Source organism: Martes martes (assembly GCF_963455335.1).
Source record: "Martes martes genome assembly, chromosome: 3".
NCBI classification, from domain to species: domain Eukaryota; kingdom Metazoa; phylum Chordata; class Mammalia; order Carnivora; family Mustelidae; genus Martes; species Martes martes.
The window spans coordinates 78206996-78229210 of NC_137890.1; the positions used below are offsets into that span (position 1 = coordinate 78206996).

At 40.1% G+C, this 22215-nt stretch overlaps 1 protein-coding gene across 1 annotated transcript in view; it reads left to right on the top strand.

The window, feature by feature from the left end:
* Nucleotides 1–22215, top strand: part of SACS (sacsin molecular chaperone) — a gene marked incomplete at its 5' end in the record, with an annotated part of 73385 nt that overhangs the window by 19961 nt on the left and 31209 nt on the right. The window contains 4 exons of the mRNA XM_080798719.1: nt 6026–6176; nt 10529–10616; nt 11542–11627; nt 18063–18174. Of these exons, the coding sequence (XP_080654845.1) occupies nt 6026–6176; nt 10529–10616; nt 11542–11627; nt 18063–18174 (437 nt within the window). The remainder of the gene's footprint in view (nt 1–6025; nt 6177–10528; nt 10617–11541; nt 11628–18062; nt 18175–22215) is intronic.

The following is a 22215-nucleotide window of genomic DNA, read 5'->3' on the forward strand; positions in this document are numbered from 1 at the left end:
CTCTGCTGAGGTCCTCAGTGACAGGACTTTCCAAAGGCTCCCGCAAGAGAAATGGTGAGCTTAATCACCTGCCAGATCCACAGGGTTCAAAGCAACCTGGGCAAGGAACAATCCAGCCTCCTGTCCTTCCTGTGTCCACAGCTTTGGCCTGGGTGCGGTTGCATCACAACTACTATTTGGGGGAACAGGGAGAGAAGAGAGACTGCCCACCTCCCCCTCTTAAAAGACAGGCAGCTTCTGAGTACAGAACTTAGTGCGGGGTTGTGGTGGCAACATCAAGGAGAAACTGACCTTTATTTAATGATTTTGCCTGGAACTTATTCCAGTTAGAGAATTGAAACAGAAACATTATTTTGTAACGTAAAGTGACCCCAGGACTGTCATTATAAAAAAGTGAGCAGAAAAATCATAGAATTTACCAAGATTCCATCTCAAGGCAAAGAAAGATTAGTTGCATGAAATATTTCCCCCTTTTATCCTTTTAAAAAAATATGTGTCTTGATATGTCACTAATCAGGCTTTTAAAACCTTCCTAGTTATATTGTTTTCTAATATTTCTGTAGACATTTTAAAAATAAATTTGCCATGAGTATTAGAGCAATGTTGTAGATAGTGTTGTAGGCTGATCAGTCAGTCAAAAAGCCCTGTTCTCTTGCTAGAACCTTCTGTTAGAGAGGCTTGATTTTCCCTGACTTTCTTGCAGCTCAGGGTGGCCAATGAGAGAGAAATAGAAGTCTGCTGGGAAAATTCTTGTTTTTCTGCTAAAGAAGGTATAAGTCTTTTCTGCCCTCCCCCCACCTTCCTCCTACATTAAGAACAGATGTATTAGAGCTGTACGAGCCATTTTCTGACAAGGAGGGAGAGTCTCAAAACATCACTGGGAAGCAGGTCTTGATATCGTCAAAGAATGGTGAGAAAAACAAACCCTTATCATTTTAGCTACTGTTAGTCAGGTAATCAGTTACTTGTGGTCCAAAGCATTTTGAACAGACCCCAAAACAAAACAAAACAAAACAAAACATCGTTGACGGATGTTGGGAGTGAAGATACCATTGACTTAAATGCAGTCATTCATTCAACTCTCAAACACCTTAGCAACATTTATTGAATATTACTTTGTACTGGGCCCTTGGGGTACAAAGAGGAATGTAAAGGCTCCCATTGCAATGAATACAAATTAATAATAGTTAATAAAAATGTGATACGTGCTTTCATACCAACAGTGACTATACAATGTACACAGTAGATAGAAAGAATCAGCCCAGAAGACTCAGGGAGAGCTGGGACAGGTGGTCATTCTTGGATGAGGACCTAGGGATTTATCGGATGGAAAGTGATGGGAAGGGGACTGCAACCAGGTGAGGACAATGTAGGGTACATGTGGGAACTAGGCAATGTGAAGTGATTGTATTCTGTGAATATTATAGTTTAATATTAATAGTACGGGGGCTCTAGAGTTGGACTACAGATCCTGGCTTTCCTATTGGTTCTCCCACTGTTAACTCTGGAACTATAAGTAATATGTTTAGTTTCATTTTCTTTATCTGAAAATGAAGGTTTTATGTACTTTGTGGGGGTTGTTGGGAAGACCCAATGGGTTAAATCATATAAGGATTTTAGTAGGTGCCTGGCACATTGTAAGTATTCACTAAGGGTTTATTATTATTATACATATTACTATAAACTGGTCATGGAGATAGACAGTGGGGTAGCCTCTGAAGAATCTGAGAAGGTCGACCAGGGCTTGGTTGTGATGGGCCTTCTGAGTCATGCATAATAACTTGAGCTTGATCCTACAGTCACCAGGAAATTCTTGCAGGTTCTGGAGCACAGAGGTCAACAAGGACTAACTAGTTGTCAAATCCTACGGGCAATTTACCTATGTGATGCTGGGCACAGCTGATTCCTTTCTTGATGGTTTTTACTTGATCTCACAGATACCCTTTTTTTTCTTGGTTTTGTTGCTGTTCTAACTCTTGTCTCCATCCAAGTCATCCTCTGTCCTGCCACCTGAGGAATTTTTATAGTGTAATTATGATCACCTGACCGGATTAAAATCTGAAAGTGGCTCCTATGTAACTCCAGATGTAAAATAAGGAAGACTTCATGACCATATCCCTACAGACTGCTGTCAGATAATGCTCCCTGTACTTTTATATGAATCCTACCCTTTGATCCTATCATATGGAGCTACCTGAAATTCCTCAGCTTTATTGCCTTTTTTTTTTTTTTTTTAAATTTTTGGACTCCATGATATTGTAGGTGCTACTTGCGCTCCATGAGAGATTTTTTTTTTCATTTTTTTGTTTGGCTTATGATTTTTTACTCAATTTTTAGGATTTCAGTGACCTAAAGGATGCCCACAATATCCTCAGCTTTTTATTCTCAAGCTTAACAGCCTTGTGCTGACTCATTAAACAAAGGAATAATGATTTGTCATTCTTTTGTCTTTATATAACTGGTGAACATTCTCCAGAAGGGACTAATTTATTGTTTCCCTCTGATCAAAGACATGCTATTAGGCACATTCCATTTCATAAAATCATGTTTCAGGGGAAATTAACTCTCAGCCTTGAGCTATGCTTCCAAATGGCAGTCCACACGGTGAGAATGAACTAGAATAAAGGAAGCCCGTTACTATTTAAGAATTTTTACATTGGATTGGACTTGTGCTTTGGTTGTTACCCTGGGTAGAGTTTTCAGTTCCTAAGATGAGTCATTTGAGGGGCTGAATGGGATTGGATAATTTTTATGATCTAGGAGTGATGGGGAAGCTAAGGCCCAAGCCATACTGGTTCTGTCATCCAGGGAAAGGGAAAGAGGCACCAGGGCAAATTAAAACAGGACTCCTGAGAACGAATAACATTGTTTTGTGCTTTTATCCAGCTGAGTCCAGCTTGTGCAATAAACAATTTTATTTTATTCATCTCTACAACTGAAATAGGCTCAAAGGGTGGTCCCATGACTCAATTTTTTTTTTTTTTAATGGAGTCTAGACTCATTCATTCTAAAAGAAGAGACTAAAGTTTTGGCTTCTTGCTGTTCTGCATTTCTATAATATGCTCCTACAAAATAAGTTAAGGCTCAGATACACATTTATTAGAATACATCATTTTTGCAAACTTCTTTCTCATCTTAAATAGTGGTTACAGTTCATGAGCAAAGATATTTATTGGTTTGTGCACTTCTGAAAAATTAAAGTACCCTTGTAAATATCAATAGGGTTGAGTAGCCTAAGATATTTCTTCTTAATGGAAAATTAGGCAGTTATTAGAAATATAATTTATAAAGTGGTTAAAATGTTGAAAAACACTATGTACTCATACCATTATTGTAGTCATATAAATGACAATGGATAGAAATGTTGTTTGTATTGAGGTGTTAGAATTATGTGTAATGTTTGAGCTTCTATCTACTTTTCCTTATTTTCCCGACATTTTTTCATTCCTTTTTTTCTCCCTTCCTTTTGGCCCCACTTCCCTTAGTTCGTTCATTCCTTCCTTCTTTCCTCAGCTCAATCCTTCCTTTCCTCATATTTATTGAACGTCTATTCTGTGTTAGGACCTCTTTCAGGATCTGAGAAGCCATCAGCAAGCAGGGAAGACATCAGTTTCAGCTTTGCTTTGGCTGCCGGTTGGGGAATGTGTTGCGGAGGAATGAAGTTAGAGGAGGGGCAAGAAGTAGGAGGGGATGGTACTAAATCCAGGTCAAAGATGTGCATGGACTGTAACAGTTGCTCTGTCCCCCTTTCTTCTCATATAACCTCTTTCTGGATAACTTCATTTTCCTGTTTCACTCAGGTCTTTTCTCAAATGTCAGTTCTTAGAAAGGAGTTCTAGGACCATCTTAGTTCTTTTCCTCTGTTATCTTGTCCTGCCCCAATTCCCTTGCCCCACTTTGAAATGGTACTTATCCCTAGTTGGCTGACATCATAGGATGAATTTATATATTATTTGTCTATTTGTTTATTGTTGTCTTTCTTCCCTAGAATGCAAGTTTGAGATGGGGACTTTGTTTTGTTCATTGTCATTTAGAAATGTGTCCTTCTAGGAAATAAGAGAGGTTTAAGAAATATTATCTGAATGATTAAGCAAATGACTTCTAAATTTATATCCTTATCGTTGACATCTCTTTCGAGTTCCAGATTTATTTGTGTTTCCTATGCAGACTAACCCTTTAAAGTGTATCCTGAATATACTTCGAACTCCAGATGTTCAAAGGTATTTATGATCAGTCACGTTTTCTAGCCAAATCTGCTTCACTTCTTGTGAAAATCTCCCCATTAAGATCATTTCTTTCTCTCAAGGCTTTGTCTCTGCACTACACGTTTGCCTGCCCCCTAGGAGAGAATATTAAGGAGAGCGGGTAGACCCTGGGGCTTATCAAAGAATTTTAGGTGTGGAGAATTTGTCCTGGGTGAGTTGTGCTGTGACAGTATAGCAGAGGGGTGAAAGCTCATTCTTTCTACTTGCTGATATTTTAATGCATTTGCATGTATGGTCTTTTCTGACTGAAAAAGTAAATATTTGTCCTTTCGGGTTTTCTGGCCTAACCTTATATTGAATTAGCTATTCTCTAATTGACTGTGCTTACTTGTTCCAAGTAGGGAAAGAGCTGCATGAATTACAGACTTTCCCTTTTAAATATGGTTATAGAAAGGGATGGAATAGCTGCATGGGTACTCTAGTATTACTGATAACGGGTTCTGAGTAACATTTCTTTGTGAAGGAGGGGGAGAGGTGATAATTGAAAAGCAGTAATTAATATAATTTTTTGCACCAACGATAAAATTTAATTCTTCTCCGGGTATTTAATCAAGAAGGACCCAAGTTTACTTGTTCAGGACGTAGCCTTTGAATTGTCTTGATAGAGGTTGCCCCCTGCCCCGCCTTTTTCCCAGTTTGTCTCATCTATACCTATGAGAAATAAGCCTGAGGGAAAAACTGATATTTTCTGAGGCTTCATTCAGCTACGTACACTTTCAAATTACAAGGCAATGTTAGTTACTCTTGGGTGACCCCATCAACTTTTAAGACTGGTTTCTGATTTCAAGGAGCTTGCAGGTTGATGGGAAAACACAGGCTACCAACAGTAAAAAACAATGTTGCCAAAATAAGCTACATCTATTTTAACATGTCACAGGGTATGTTCATGTTCATAATGTTCATGTTCATAATCATATATTACTGTCTTATTGGCACTCCTTCCTCTAGTAAACTGAACCACTGATCCTACTTTTGTGCCTTAGAAACAAACGGGAAACCGTGAAAGCCACTTGTGTTCTGCAATCACCACGTTTCCCGCTGTGCCTAAGAGGCCACCATAAATCTTACTTGGAGATGCTTCCAGAGATTAAAAGTCTTTAGAGGCGAAGGAGACGTAGGACCTAGGAATGTCTAGTTCTGCATTTCTCGGTACTGTTGAAAGTACAGTCTTCCTTCAAAGTGTGTTCTGCATACACGATTAAGTGTTTGAGGTCCTCCCGGCCGTGGCGCGTTTGCAGACGCTCGCGGCGCGGGCGGGGCGGTGCCTTTTGGGCGGGGCGGTGCCTTTTGGGCGGGGAGGGGCCTGCGGGCGCACGCCGCTAACGGTCCAGGGAGGGCGGGCGCGTGCCCGTGGACGGCGCCTCCAGGGGCCCGGGCGGCCGGGAGCGCGCCGCCGCTGCAGGCCCTCGCTCCGCCCCCGAGGCCCCGGCTTCCTCTAGCCTTTCCAGCTCCGCTCCTGCGGTCGCTCCCGGGGCTGCGGCTGAGGCTGAGCCCGGCCGGGGCGGCGCCCGCCTGCGCCATGAGGATCCCGCGCTCGGCGCCCGCGCCGGGCCTCTCGGTGCGGCGGCGGCGGCCGTGAGGAGGCGCGGCGCGCTCGGGCGGACGCGGGCCCGAGCTCGGCGAGGACGCTCGCGATGGGGGACAGGTAACCCTGCCCGGGGCGGGCTGAGCCCAGGGCCGCGAGGCTCCCCGCCACTGGGACTCCGGGCGGGAAGGTCCCCACGTGGCCCTCTCTGAAGATCCTTTTGCCTTTTGCACAGGTGGCTCCGGGTGACCGTCCTCCCCGGCTGCGTGGGCTGTAGGACCGTGGCCGTTCAGGCGTCCTGGACCGTGCGCGACATCAAGGAGCGCATCTTGGCCGAGACGGGCTTCCCGGTGTCGGAGCAGCGGCTGTGGCTCGGCGGCAGGGAGGTACGGCCCGCCGGGTCCCTCTCCTTAGTAGGACGACGGGCCCGCCTCTGTGCTCGGGGTTGTAGCGCATCCACTGTTTATCAGTAGGCGCGAGGGGAAGGAAACTGAGCGGATTTTATTCTTAGGTCGTGGAATGCAGATGCTCAGTTAATGGTTACCCTGGAAATAATGCTTTGTAAATAACATGCACAAAATCACACGGGTATTTTCTCATTAGTTGTAATTTTAATTGATTTACCATTTCAACATTTGTGTCACCCTGCCCCCTGCCTGCCTTTTTATCTGAATCTTCACTTCCTGAAATTAAGATAGTTTTTCGATGGGCATTATAGTCAGAGGGTTTTAACCATTACTCACGTTTTTCCTAGTTGTGTTGTACATTTAGCTGGAATAATTTTCACCTTTAATGTCTTAGAGGTTTCCCCTCAGTTTTGAATCATAGAAACTTGGGGCTGAAAGGATCTTCAGACTTTATTATAGAAGATGTTAGTTTGAGGAATACATTCTCATTAAAACTTCTGAACCGCAAATGAATGACATAAAAACTTTGGAAGATAGCAGTATTTCATATTGTTATATATATCCTTTAAGGTTAGTGAAAAAACTAAGTTTTCTCAAAGGAGGAGTTAAATGGAAGCATTTTATTGAAAATTAACTTGTTCTTTGATCCCAAAAATTTCTTCACTTTTTATGTGATAAAAGATCATTTCCACGATTTAAAAGAGATAAAAACGTTAACAAATACGTAAGGAACACTGAGCCATACAGAATGACATTTCAAGCATTGGGTTTGTACCCAATACAAACGTTGGTGAAGTACTTGATAACCTATGATTTTTAATTCCTCAGTGTAATCTTGACCTTCTGTGTACCTGTGTCCATGCCATGGTCTCTTGACCACTTAGACACAGCTTTCCAGTTAAACTGCTCTGATGTTCCTCCACAGCTCAGCCCTCCTCACCAGCTCCCCAAGGTGTTTGGTGCCCTGCAGACAGTGACTTGATGACTTTGGACAGAATTGAGGAGAAAAGCTTATCATTCTTACCTCTTTTTCTGGGTCCATCTCTGTCTCAGCCTTCCTATGTGTACTCTTCTGGTTCTGTACCCCCTTCTTTGGTTACTCCTCAGGGTCTGTTTTGTCATCTTGTCCCTTACATGTGGTCCTCCCGAGAGGCTCACTTGTGGCTCAGTCTTGCCATTAGGAGTGTTTTTGGAGGTGTCTGTGCACAATATTGATAATGGATGGTGAATGTGGCTGTGGGGCATAGAATGTTTCAGACTGGTTGGGTGGGTAGGTGGGGGTCTGGTTAGGAAACTTGTGTTGTCCTGAGCTGGGGAGGTTCTAGACTATGACTGACTGTAGAGGTGAAACTGGAAGGAAAGGGTATACAGGAGACTTTGTAAAAGTGTGATTATGGCTGTTTGGTACCGAATGGCTGTGCCTGTGTGCATGCTTGTGTGTATGTGTGCGGTGTAATGAGGTAGATGTAGAATAAGACAGAAGGTCTTGCCAAGGATATTCATAAGCCTTGAGTCAGACCCAGAAATAATGGAATTCTAAATATGTCAGGGTAGGCAGGAAACAAAAGCTGTTGAGGAGGACTCCTTGTCACTCACGGGTTTTGGTTGGTACTGGATGTAGTAAGCAGTAGACAGTCCTTTGTCTTTCTGGGTCATCTGCCATCCTCTTTCTCCTTATCTCTCATTTGTTTCCCTGGCCTGGAAGTGGAATTTTTAAGTTCTTCACGTTACCTCCTGTCTCATGAAGAGACCGAAGCTATTCATTATAGCTGTGTATCTTTCTGATCCTTTTTCCTCTTGTACCAAATGTGGTCGAGCCTCAAATCAAGAGGTGTGAAGTATCTCTTAATCAAAAATGTCCTTTTTGTCAATCCTTGAATTTTAGAACCTCCTTGTGCCTTGACCACTGAACAAAGGAAGAAGTGTCGGGAGATCCAGTTGTAATTAATATTGTATTGTTTGCATAGTAATTTGGAAAGAGTTATTTGGAAAGAGTTATTGTTCCATAGTAAATGAAAATGAGCATCTCTGCTCTGAGGTTTTTGAGGAAGATTGAAGCTGGCATGAACACAGATCCAGATGTACAAATCATTTTACAATCTCTATGTTTTAAAATATATTTATAAAGACTGAAATGGGCAACTTTTAAGATTTAATTGCCTCTGGAGAGAAATAGGACCAGTGTTATTTTGCTCGGTTGGAGTGATTTTGGGTCTAGGAAGGAGAGAGGCCCAAGCAAACTCCCTTAATCTTGGCAGGCTCAGGAGGAGAAAGCTGATAGCACTACTGGGGTCACTTATCTTTGCCACTTGATTTCTCTTTGGGAGAATCACTTCCCTGTAGATAGGTCACTGATTACAGTCCACCAAAAGCATTCACAATCAGACTCACATAGCGGGTTACATATGTTTTTACTAACATGATTCAACTCTGTGTCTTCTTCCTTTTCAAGTGTCCTTTAAGACCTGCAAACTTCTTCCTGCATTAAAAGTTTCCTTCCTGCCTGCCTTTCTTCCTTCAGATGTACCTTGGCTATTACTAAATTGGACCAGTAATCTTGGCTTATGCCTGGCTCTCTTTTAGTAATTAGTTAATTAACTAACAATAGAATGAACAACCAAGATGACATCATCTAACTGGAGAGTGAGAACACTGTTGACACTTTATATTTACCTCTGTGCTTCTCCTCCCCAGCCTGTGTGCCTTTTTCCCCTTACCCCTTCGTGTTTCTTATTTTGTTGCCTGTTTTTGTAGTTTTTTTAATAGTTTATCATGAGTGTGTATGTATGTGTTTATATAAGGTACACCTATGTACATACATATCTGTATATGTGTATATCTGTAACCTAAATAACCTGAGTGATAGACTGTTTACTTTTATTGTTTATGAACTTTATAAGAAGCTTGTTATTCCATATGTAGTAACCCAGAATTAGCTTTTTTTGCTGGATATTATGTTACAAATATTCACCCAGAGTTACGTGCAGTTTAGTTAATCCAGTTTTTTTTGCTATATGATATGCCACTGTATCAATATGTAATAGAATTGGGTTGTTTCTAAAATTTTTGTGGTTAACAACACAAAATAACTACTATTCTTATCCATATGTCCTGTGCAGAGAGTTTTTTCTTTAGGATTCAGTGGGAATATGTATATGAAAGTGCTTTATGAGCTGGAAACTGTCACAGTGTACTCAGATTTGTATTTTAGAAATGGGGGCTAGAATGATGATACGTAGAAAGTAAGGAGACCAAAGGAGAGATTATTATAAAAATCCAGAAATATAAGGAGTCTGAGCAATTGGAAATGGGAAAAGAACAAGTTAGTTCTGAGAGAAATGGGGGATGGACTTCTGGAAACTGGAGGCTAATTGGCTGGACTGGAGGTAATTGGTAAAACATGTGGTTTGCAGAAAGAACTTCTCCCCATGGTTCCCTCTAAAGTGAACAGGTAGAAGGTGCCACTGTTAATTGAAATACAAGGTAAAAGATGAGGGTTAAGGGTTTGGAAGGAAATCCAGTGAGGTCACTTTTGACAGGTCGAGCTTTAGGAACCTTGAAGGATATCAGGGTGGGTTGGGTGGTAGATAATTGGAAATACTGAATTTTTGATACGGTAAATGATGTCATTCACACCCTGTTGAGTGTAAGTTACAAAGTTTGATTATTCCGGTGGGCTTTTGAGTAATGTTTTGCAGACCATTGACCTGTAAGAGGTCATTCCATAGTAGTACTTGAGTGGACCGCTGGGGAGAAGGTTGATCTGGCTTTGGCTTCTGAGCGGTACACTTTGGAAATGCAAAGGGAATGATTTTGTTTATTTTAATGATCCTGATTCATCATAAAAACATTTAAGTTGGGGCACCTGGGTGGCTCAGTGGGTTAAAGCCGCTGCCTTCGGCTCAGGTCATGATCCCAGGGTCCTGGGATCGAGCCCCACATCGGGCTCTCTGCTCGGCGGGGAGCCTGCTTCCTCCTCTCTCTCTCTCTGCCTGCCTCTCTGCCTACTTGTGATCTCTATCTGTCAAAGAAATAAATAAAATCTTAAAAAATTTAAGTTATTTTAAAGCAGATCTTTATTTATAATTATTTAAGGAAAAATCCTTTAGGTTTAAGTTAAAATCCTTTAGGTTAAGAAAAGTCCTTTAAGTTAAATAAAATTGTTGACTAAATTTCTGTTTTTTGAAATATTCACTTCCTCAGAGCAACTTATTTCCTGATAAGAATGGTTCATAAGCATTATTTCTTAAGTGAAAAAAAATAGAGATAGTTCGAATGTACAGTTTCAGGAACAATACTGCTTTTCATACATTTTCTTTTCTTTTTTTCAGTTACCTGACTGGATCAAGATCGGAGATCTGACTTTCAAAAACTGTCATCTTTTTGTAAACCTTCAATCAAAAGGCTTGGAAGGGGGAGGTATTACATTGACTTTACCAGGAGCATATGCCATTTTTAGTTGCATAAAGATTATATTTTGAAAGTGAAATGAAAGTATATTCCACGGAACGGGATGGGGGAGTATCCAGGCCAGAGGAAAGCAAGGGCAAATGGAGCTGGTGAATTATAAGAACGTGTGGGGTATCAGGCCCTGTGGAGCAGAGTCCTACTGGGGCTTGGTCCTGGTGGGCACTCTGCCGAAATGATGTTGATAAATTTGTAGTGATAGTTTCATTGTTTTAAGCCAGAGTTCTTTTTAAATCATATACAGGTTTTTTTTTTTTTTTCCGGTGCATCTGGAAGTTAACTTTTCTTTCCCCATCCTCTCTATACTTGCCTGTAACTACCTCTCTGAAGGCAAGGGGGTCAGTCAGTTCTAAGAATCTCTTGATTAGGAAATGCCTAAGGCTGTTTGAATGGACCGGCACTGGGACATTGACTATGCCAATCTCAGAATAATCAGAACATCATTTGAGTTTGAGAATATTAACAATGTCATAATAGACATCACTATCTCTGGCTTATTATTTGGTGGCAAAGTACCCACAAAATGATGCCGTTTATTTCATTTGTTTTGGAAACTGGCAACAATTCCTGCCCTTACCCTCTTGCTTTTTATTTTTTTGAATTAATTATTTTCTGTGATATGTAGTCTGTTTTTGAACGTTTTTTAAAACCTGAATTTTGTAGTTCAATTAAGTCTTGAGATTTAGTAAATTGAGTCTGCTTTGCTTTCTGCTGAATCTAATTTAGTCAGGTAGATTTTCCTACCTGAGTGCTGGCGTAAGATGTATAAAGTCATAACTTACATAATTTTACTATGTCTTGGAATTAGATAACCCATTGGTAACAGTTATGGGATTTTTCTTTCTAAATCATTTTTTAAATGTGTTCTCTGTTTTAGGTCGATTTGGTCAGACAACACCACCACTTGTTGACTTTCTCAAGGACATTTTAAGAAGGTATCCAGAAGGAGGACAGATTCTTAAGGTAGGGTGTTTGTTGTGTACATGTGTGACTTTACTTTGATAAAAATGAGAGACTATGGACTCCAAGAAACAAAACTGAGGGTTTTAGAGGGGAGAGGAGTAGGGGATTGGGTTGGCCCAGAGGACACATACTGCGTGGAGCAGTATGTAAACCATGAATGTAAACCATGAATCATGGAGCACTACATCAAAAACTAGTGACATACTGTATGGTGACTAACATAACATAATAAAAAAAATAATAAAAAATTTTAAAAAATGAGATGGAGTAAAATGAGTTGGAAATCCTAGTAGCATTTAACTTTTTAAAAAATTTTGTCTAGATCTGAATAGCAGTATTTATTTCCCTCTGTGCCTACAGTGCATATGCTGGATAAGATGGGTTGAAAATGCAGCCATTGTAAATACATGAGGTTTCAGAGGCAGAGGAACCCACTAAGTTGTTGTGTGCTGTGATTGAGCACAGTGTTGCTCTAGGAACACTCTTTTTGTCGTTTTATGTCAGTATATAATGTAATCTTGTAAATGTTATGTGAAACATCTTGCAGATGTTTATAAACCAACCAGTTGACCAGAGGAACGAAATAATGCAAAACCCACATTCTGGGGCCATGAACACATTTGACCCCTGGACTGAGAGGTTTGCCTTTTAGGGGAATTTATTTCATAGTATAATGATTTTAGTTATTTGTTTCTATTTACAGTGTATTCTTTTAGTTTGAATATACTCATTGAAAACCAAAAGAACCCAGAAACCTGATCAACCACACAAAAAAAACAATAGTAGAAGATACAGCAAAAATTAGATTTTGTGTTTAGCCTAATCAGGAAACTCCCTAATTAATTGTAAGAAGAGATTAACTGTCAATGCATTTTCTTTTCTTCTCATTAATTTATCTAGTGTTTATTGCCTTTAACATCTTGGCCCTCATTATATTTTCTAGTTTGGGTGCTAAGGTTTTAGAGAGTAAGGATTAGGTATATTTAGTTGAATTTAGTCATATTCCGGCGCTGATTAGGGGGATTGTTCCATCATTAGTGATTTTATTTTATTTTTTAATCTTTTTCTTTGTTTTTATTATTTATTTATTTATTTATTGGCTTCGGGAGTAGAATTTACTGATTCATCCCTTATGTGTAACATCCAGTGCTCATCATAACAAGTGCCTGTGCTTCTTAATACCCACCACCCATTTAGCCCGTCTCCCCACCCACTTCCCTCTATCAGCCTTGTTTGTTCTCTGTCATGAGGGGTCTTTTATGGTTCGTTTCCTTTTTTTCCCTTCTAACACATTCATCTGTTTTGTTTCCTAAATTCTACATGTAAGTAAAGTCATACAGTATTTGTTTTTCTTTGCCCGACTTCTGCTTAGCATAAAACATTCTAGCTCCATGAGCTTGTTGTTGCAAATGGCAAGATTTCATTCTTTTTGATGGCTGTGTAATATTCCATTGTATGTATATACCACATCTTCTTTATACATTCATTAGTCAGTGGACACTCAGACTCTTTCCATAGCTTGGCTATTGTTAATAATGCTGCTATAAACATTGCAGTGCAGGTATCCCTTCAAATCTGTATTTTTGGATACTTTGGGTAAATACCTAGTAGTGCTATTGCTAGATAGTAGGGTAGCCCTATTTTTAACTTTTTTAAGGAACCCCCATACTGTTTTCCAGACTGGCTGCACCAGTTTGCATTCCCACCAGTAGGGTTCCCCTTTCTCATCCTTACCAACATCTGTTGTTTCCTCTGTTGTTAATTTTAGCCATTCTGACTGGTGTGAGATGGTGTATCTTTGTGGTTTTGATTTGTATTTCTGTGATGATGAGTGATGTGGAGCATGTTTTCCTGTGTCTGTTAGCCATCTGGATGTCTTCTTGGGAAAGTGTCTATTCATGCCTTCTGTGCATTTCTTAAGTGGATTGTTTTTTGGGTGTTGAGTTTGATAAGTTCTTTATAGATTTTGGATACTAAACCTTTATCTGATACGTCATTTGCAAATATCTTCTCCCATTCCATAGGCTGCCTTTTCGTTTTGCTGGTTGTTTCCTTTGCTGTGCAGCTTTTTATCTTGGTGAAGTCCCAGTAGTTCATTTTTGCTTTTGTTTCTCTTTCCTTTGGCAACATGTCTAGTAAGAAGTTGCTACTGCTAAGATCAAAGAGGTTACTGCCTATGTTCTCTGCTAGGGTTCTGATGGTTTCCTGTCTCACTTTTAGGTCTTTCATCCATTTTGAATTTATTTTTGGATATGGTGTAAAAAAGTGTTCCAGCTTCATTCTTCTGCATGCTGCTGTCCAATTTTCCCAATACTATTTGTTGAAGTGATTGTCTTTTTTCCATTGGATATTCTTTCCTGTTTTGTCAAAGATTGGTTGGCAGTATAGCTGTGGGTCCATTTCCGTGTTTTCTATTCTGTTCCATTGATCACTGTGTCTGTTCTTGTGCCAGTACCATACTCTCTTGATGACTCCAGCTTTGTAATACAGCTTGAAGTTTGGAATTGTGATGCTTCCAGCTTTGGTTTTCTTTTTCCAACATTACTTTGGCTATTTGGGGTCTTGTCTGGTTCCATACAAATTTTGGAATTGTTTATTGTAGCTCTGTGAAAAATGATGATGGTGGGGTGCCTGGGTGGCTCAGTCAGTTGAGCGTCCGACTCTCGGTTTCAGCTCAAGACATCTCAGGTTTGTGAGATCATGCTCAGCGTTGGGCTCCGAGCTCAGTGGGGAGTCTGCCTGTGTTCCTTTCCCTACTCATGTGAGCACACACTTTATCTAAAATAAATAAACCTTAAAAAAAATGCTGGTGATATTTTGTTAGGGATTGCATTAAATGTGTAGATTGCTTTGGGTGGTATTGACATTTTAACAGTGTTCTTCCAACCCACAAGCATGGAATTTTTTCCCCACTTTTTTGTGTTCTCATATAAGTTTCATTCCTAAGTGTTCTGTAGTTTTCAGAGTACGGATCTTTTACCTCTTTGGTTAGATTTACTCCTACGTATCATGGTTTTTGTTGCAATTATATGTGTAATTGATTCCTTGATTTCTTTTTCTGCTGCTTCATTATTGGTGTCTAGAAATGCAAGTGACTTCCTTACATTGATTTTATAACCTGTGCCTTTGCTGAGTTCATGTATTAGTTCTAGCAATTTTTTGGTGGAGTCTTTCAGGTTTTCTATATAGTATATCATGCTGACTGTAAATAGTGAAAGCTTGACTTCTTCCTTGCCAGTTTGGATGACTTTTATTTCTTTGTGTTGTCTGATGGCTGAGGCTGAGACTTCTAGTACTGTATTAAACAGTAATGGTGAGAGGGGCCTGACCTCTCACCATTGTCCTGACCTGTCCTCATCTTGTCCTGACCATAGGGGAAAAGCTCTCAGTTTTTCCCCCCAAGAATGATATTAGCTGTGGGTCTTTCGTGTATGACCTTTATGATATTGAGGTATATTCTATCTATCCCTACTTTGTTGAGGGTTTTTATCAAGAATGGATACTGTATTTTGTCAAATGCTTTTTCTGCATCAATTGAGAGTACCATATGGTTCTTATCCTTTCTTTTATTAATGTGGTATATCACGTGGTTTCATTTGCAGATATTGAACCACTCCTGCAGTCCAGGAAGAAATCCCACTTGATTATGATGAATAATTATTTTAATGTACTGTTGGATCCTATTAGCTCGTATCTTGTTGAGAATTTTTGCATCTATGTTCATCAGGGACATTAACCTGTAATTCTTTTTTTTAATGGGGTCTTTGTCTGATTTTAATCAAAAGTAATGCTGGCCTCAGAGTTTGGAAGTTTTCCTTCCACTTCTATTTTTTGGAACAGTTTGAAAATAATAGGGGCGCCTGGGTGGCTCAGTGGGTTAAAGCCTGTCCCTTCGGCTTGGGTCATGATCCCAGGGTCCTGGGATCGAGCCCTGTGTTGGGCTCTTTGCTCAGCAGGGAGCCTGCTTGCCTTCCTCTCTCTCTGCCTGCCCCTCTGCCTAATTGTGATCTCTGCCTGTCAAATAAATAAATAAAATCTTAAAAAAAAAAAAAAGAAAATAATAGATATTAACTCTCCTTTGAATGGCTGATAGAATTCCCCTGGGAAGCCATCTGGCCCTGGACTTTTGTTTGTTGGGAGATTTTTGATTACTGATTCAGTTTCTTTGCTGGTCTGTTCAAATTTTCTGTTTCTTCCAGTTTAGGTTTGGTAGTTTTATGTGTCTAAGAATATGTCTATTTCTTCTCGATTGCTGAGTTTGTTGGCATATACTTTTTTGTAATATTTTGGTAGTTTGTATTTCTGTGGTGTGGGTTCTGATCTCTCCTCTTTCATTTGTTGTTTTACTTATTTGGGTCCTTTCTTTTCTTTTTGCTAAGTCTGGCTAGGGGTTTATTAATTTTTTTAATTCTTTGAAAGAACCAGCTCTTAGTTTTATTGATCTGTTCTGGTTTTTTGTTTGTTTGTTTCTTTCTATATCATTTATTTCTGCTTTAATCTTTATTACTTCCCTTCTTCTGCTGGCTCTAGGCTTTCTTTGCAGTTCTTTTCTACCTCCTTTAAGGTTTAAGGTTAGGTTGTATGAGACCTTTCGTGCTTCTTGAGGTAGTCCTATATTGCAGTTTACTTCCCTTTTAGGATTACCTTTGCTGTATCCCAAAGGTTCTGGAGTGTTGTCTTTTTATTTTCATTTGCTTTTGTGTATTTTTTAATTTCTTTTTTAATTTCTTGGTTAACTCATTCATTCTTTAGGGGGATGTTCTTTAATCTCCATGTATTTGTGGTCTTTCCAAATTTTTTCTTATGTTTGACTTCAGGTTTCATAGCATTGTGGTCTGAAAATATGCATGGTATGATCTCAGTCTTTTTCTACTGGTTGTGGCCTGATTTGTGACCCAGTATGTGATCTGTTCTGGAAAATGTTCCATGTGCACTTGAAGAGAATGTGTGTTCTGCTGCTTTAGGATGAAATATTTTGAATATAGCTGTTAAGTCCAACTGGTCCAGTGTGTCATTCAAAGACATTGTTTCCTTATTGATTTTCTGCTTAGATGATCTGTTTATTGATGTCAGTGGGTTGTTAAAGTCCCCTTACTGTTATTGTATTATTATCAGTGATTTCCTTTATGTTTGTTATTAAATGATTTATATGTCTGGGTGCTCCCCAAGTTGAGGGCATAAATATTTAGTTGTTGATCTTCTTGATGCATAGACCCCTTAATTATGATACAGTGCCCTTCTTCATTTCTCGTTACAGGCTTTGATTTAAAATCTCTTTTTTCTGATTTAAGTATGTCTTCTGTGGCTTTCTTTTGGCAGCTGTTAGCATGATAGATGCTTCTCTACCCCTTCACTTTCAATCTGTAGGTGTTTTTAGGTATAAAAGGAGTCTCTTGTAGTTTTTGCTGTTGGCATTGCCTAAGGATCAGTATAAGCTCTCTTTACTTCTTGTCTGTCCTCACCGCTCCCTCCCCTCATTTAGGGTGAATAATACAGGATAAATTATTGTGTTTTAAAGACCTATCCATTTAAAATGTAGCCACTTGATTTGTTTTGGTCTAAGACAGCTTCTCCAGGCAGTTATCTGTTGACTTTTCCTTACTTTACACAAGGTCCAGAATAAACAGGAGATATCTTGAGTTCAAGTTTGATGATTATGGTATTGGCTGTAAGAGTTGGCCTCTTATTTCAGAGTCTGGCTCTCCCTTCAAATGGACCAGAGCCCAGCCTGTTTTTGATAGGCATGCCAGAGTGATTGAGGTTGTTGAGACTAAGGATTTTTTTGTGGCTACCGATGGTATAAATCTTTCCTTTCTACATTGCAGAGGTGTGACCACCCATCCACCAAACAAATAACACTACTGCCTTCTTTGTGAGAAAGGAATGAGTCAGTCCTGACTGTGAAGAAGCTTTCAGCTTCAGTGCAGGGGAAGGACAGGTTCATAACCCAACTTCCCAAGCATGCAGAATATTAATAGGTACATACATATGTTATTCCTAAGAAAGAGTAAGTTTGGTAAAGAGGTGAAAAATGTCTGTATTTGGTAACTACTTTGAGAGGAAGTTACCTATGCCAGAAACAGAACAATCCTTGCAACTTTCAGAAATGGAATAATTTCTTTTGAATGAAGGCTTTGGGTAGTTTGTAAATAAGAGTTTTAAATAGTCTCAGGATTTGTATTGGGGATGAGGAGATAGCATGTTAAACATCCCATTTTAGGTGTATGATTTGAGAAGGATTCACAAGCTCTCAGCCATATTCTCAGTGCTCATGACAATTGCTTGCAGTCATCCCCACCGGATTTAAAGGTGATGAAGTCAATAATGGGTCTCTGTTTCTTAAATGTAATTATTTTTTAAATGTTACAGGTAAATTCAAAGATGGTCAGATTACTGTATTATTAAATATTATTTTTGGGTATATTTCTTGATTAGGAATTAATTCAGAATGCAGAAGATGCGGGGGCCACAGAAGTTAAATTTTTGTACGATGAAACTCAGTATGGAACGGAGACTCTTTGGTCAAAAGAAATGGCACAATATCAGGGTAAGAATCAATAATTAGTTAGGAACAGGTTTGTTTTATGTGTTAACAGGTAATTTTAGTAATTCACAATACTCTGATGAACAGTCTGCCACAGGTACTGCACTTCTTGGCATACTCAGTCCCACTTTCTCAGATGTTCTTCTCTGCTTTTGATGGTCAGGAGTCTGCCAAGTCAGTATTTTTAGAGAACAAAGAGTAAAAATCTTGAAATTCAAAGTAACAATGTAAATACATAAGTGTCTTATTCTGTTCAGTAAACTTGTGAGTTATATTATTAGCAAGACAGAATGGACACCCTCTCCACATATGTAACAGTTCTCTGGATTTAGAAAGAAGTATTGTTTTTTACTTTTAGGTGTTTTGATGTGGTTCGGGAAGAAGGGTTAAAGGAGACAAGGGAATAAGGACAGTGAAAGGAAAGTAAGAGAACCATAACCAGTCAACTCCTGATACCTCCGTCCTACTTTTTCATGTGCTGTGTACTAAAGAATGTTCATAACTTTCAGTGCACCTTAAAAGTCAATAGGATGATATGTATGATATGTACAACTATATATGGTTATATATAATATTATGACTAAAAACGATGGAAGGTGTTGAAAATAAGAACAATTGAGTCAAACTTCCCTGAACAGACTTTTAAAGAGGTGTAAGTCACATATTTTTGAAAATATGTTTTACGATTTAGGAGAATAATCAACATTAATTGTTAAATTCTTTAAACAGTATATATTTAACATTTATTAGAGCTGATATATTCGTTTTTTGGTCAGATTTGTGATAGGCAAGTTGTACTTGTTTGTCTGAAGACAGTGAGACGTAACGCACCAGGACGCTGCCGTTGTAGCTCTGACCTGTCCTGCCTTGGTGATGGGGCCATCTGTCTCTCTACTGTCATCCAGTTTTATGAGAGGAGTACCAGGTTCTCAGACTCCCTGATTTATCGTGATTGTTGTTGAAAGATAGCAGGTGTGGAGAGGAGGCTCTTGTTCAGGTCCTGGTCCTGCATGGGCCCACCACAAATCATGTCTCCACTGGGCACCCGTTTGCCCAATGACCACTCCAATCCTCATATTTACTCACCATAATGAAGCAGATGGCCTGGCCCTGCTTAATTTCAGTCCACTTGCCTATAAATGGAAATAAGGACAAAATCTGCCTCTAAGTTATTTTTTTCTTTAAGGTTTTATTTATTTATTTATTTGAGAGAGAGCATGAGCAAGCACAGAGGGAGAGGGAGAGGCAGACTCCCCACTGAGCAGGGAGCCCAACACGGGGCTCCATTCTAGGACCCTGAGATCTTGACCTGAGCAGAAGGCAGATGCTTAACCAAGTGAGCATCCCATGCAGCCCTGCCTCTAAGTTATTTTGTGGATTAAATGGGTTCATCTGTGTGAAAATTTTTTGTCTGGTGTCACATTGATATTATTATGTGTGTACTGTAGAGCCATAAAGGTGACAGTGTGAGGAGATCCTAGAAGTGTTTTGCTTCAAACTCCTACCTAAGGTCTAGGATTTTTTGCTTCTAGCCTTGAGTTCACCTTGTTTAAAAAAAAGTATTTGAAACAAGATTATTTGACTGAATTTATTTGTAAGTACAGTTCACCCTGGAAGAATGAGCCCCGTGCAAAAATCTGTGTATAACTTCTGACTCCCCCAAAACTTAACTCCTAACGGCTTACTATTGTCCAGAAGCATCTGATCCATAACATAATCAGTTAACACATATTTTGTATGCTATATGTATTATATACTGTATGATTCCAAAATGGTAAACTAGAGGGAAAAAAGATGTTAAGAAAATCACAAGAGAAAGAAAATACATTTATAGTGGTTATCAAAGAAAATCATGTGTAATCCATGCAGTTCAAACCTGTGTTGCTCGAGGGTTGGCTGTATACTTTGAGATAGACTCTTGATTATCAGATGAGCTGATTTATTTATTCGACAGACAGAGATCACAAGTAGGCAGAGAGGCAGGCAGAGAGAGAGAGAGGAGGAAGCAGGCTCCCTGCTGAGCAGAGAGCCCGATACGGGGCTCGATCCCAGGACCTGGGATCATGACCCGAGCCGAAGGCAGAAGCTTTAACCCACTGAGCCACCCAGGCGCCCCCAGATGAGCTGATTTAAAATAAACTTGGATACATAAAAATAGGGAGAAATGATCTTTGATACCTTTATTTAACAAATATTTGTTAAGGACCCTGCATGCTCTTGCATGTTTGAGAATGTCTTTCTCTTATGTTCAGATGTTGTTGTTGTCTTAGCTGGTATCATCTTCTTGGATCTTAGTTTTGTTTTCCTTTATTGATAGTTAATTTTGCAAATGAGAACTTCTCAGTCCACCTTGTTTTTGTTCTTTTTTATATAATCAGATGACAGAAATCTCAATCTGTCAAATCAGGTGCGTAGAAATGAGGAGTTCTCACCCATTTTCATCCCAGTAAGGATTTCAAGAATGTGGTTAATTAAGAGAAACAGTGAAGGAAGTGTGGAGAAGTCTTGGACTCCCAGCACTTCCTGTTAGGTCCATTGATGCTGTGCTGGACACTCCTGGGTCTACAGTTAGCAGAAGTGGCCTCTGAGTGATGCACGCAGGTCATTGCCTACATGAAAGGAGCTATTTCAGTGATAAAACATATTCACATTTTTCTCTGATAATTAAATAGCTTGTGACTCGTTCCCCTAAATCTGTAAATTCCAGGTTTAGTTATAATAAGCAAGTTCTGAAAGCATCTACTAGACTCCTGCTGGCAGATAGTGTTAGTTTGTTTGCCCAGAGATCTGTCCTCAGCATGTTTACAAGGAGATTTGGCTGGGTTCTCTCTCTCCCCCTGTAACCTTCCCAAAGGAGAAAGTTGATTGCAGGCCTGCTGCTCACCTTTCCTTCCCAGATAACTATCTTATGTACGAGAAAATTCTCCAAAGAAGTTTATTCTTTTGTTATTTCACTCTCAGAAAGAAGAGGTTCCTTTTCAGTCAGGGTGGATTGGGGTATTTTAAAATTGATCTGCAAGGTGGAGGTGGAGATTCAAAGAGATTCAGTGAGATTCAATCTCCAGGATGGGTATTATTCCAGGATGAGGGTAATTAGATAATACCGTGATTAAAATCTGAACTACGAACTGGATTACACCTGCTCAGTACAGAAGCCAGTGAAGAGCGATGCACAGAGCTGCCGCATGCAGTTGTCGGCTGGCTGTGGTGGACTCATCTGAGCGCTGCCTGGTTCAGCCACAGGCTAGCCCGTGTGTCAGGCACTCTGTGGAAGGCCGTGTACACATGTGTCAGGCAGGTGTGCCCTGCAGGCTGGCGTGCACGTGTGTCAGGCACACTCCAGAGACTGGCATACAGGGCAGTTCCACAAACAGGGATTTATGTCGCCTGTGTCCTTCCTAGGAGCTCACTGATGGGTCTAATGGGAGACAGTAAACCTTGGACAGTGAGGTTGTGAGGAGGAAATTCCTTTTCGTGTGAAGCACTGCTTTGTATGAATTCGTAAGAACATGCATCTGTTTTGTAACTTGGCAGGTATTTTCTAGAAGCAGCTGGGCCACAGGGGATTTCGGGTTGACAGTGGCAAGGAAGGGAGGTCTTCCTCCAGGCTGGCAGCTCTGCTTTGCTCCTGGCAGGGTTATGTGGTGTGCTCCCTACTGGACTTCCTTTTTTTTTTTTTTTTTTAAAAGATTTTATTTATTTATTTGTCAGAGAGAGAGAGAGGGAGTGAGCACAGGCAGACAGAGTGGCAGAGGGAGAAGCAGGCTCCTTGCTGAGCAAGGAGCCCGATGTGGGACTCGATCCCAGGACGCTGGGATCATGACCTGAGCTGAAGGCAGCTGCTTAACCAACTGAGCCACCCAGGCGTCCCTGCCTATTGGACTTCTAATTCCCTTCCATAGACCTTCTGCTTGTGCAAGTTCTTTCTGGATTCTGGCAGAGGCTCACTCAGTCCCGGTGTTCAGTGTTGTGAGGTTTTGTGGTCCTGGTTTCTGTGCCTTCACAGGTATTTTTAATGGATATTTGGAGTAGGCAGACCAGACA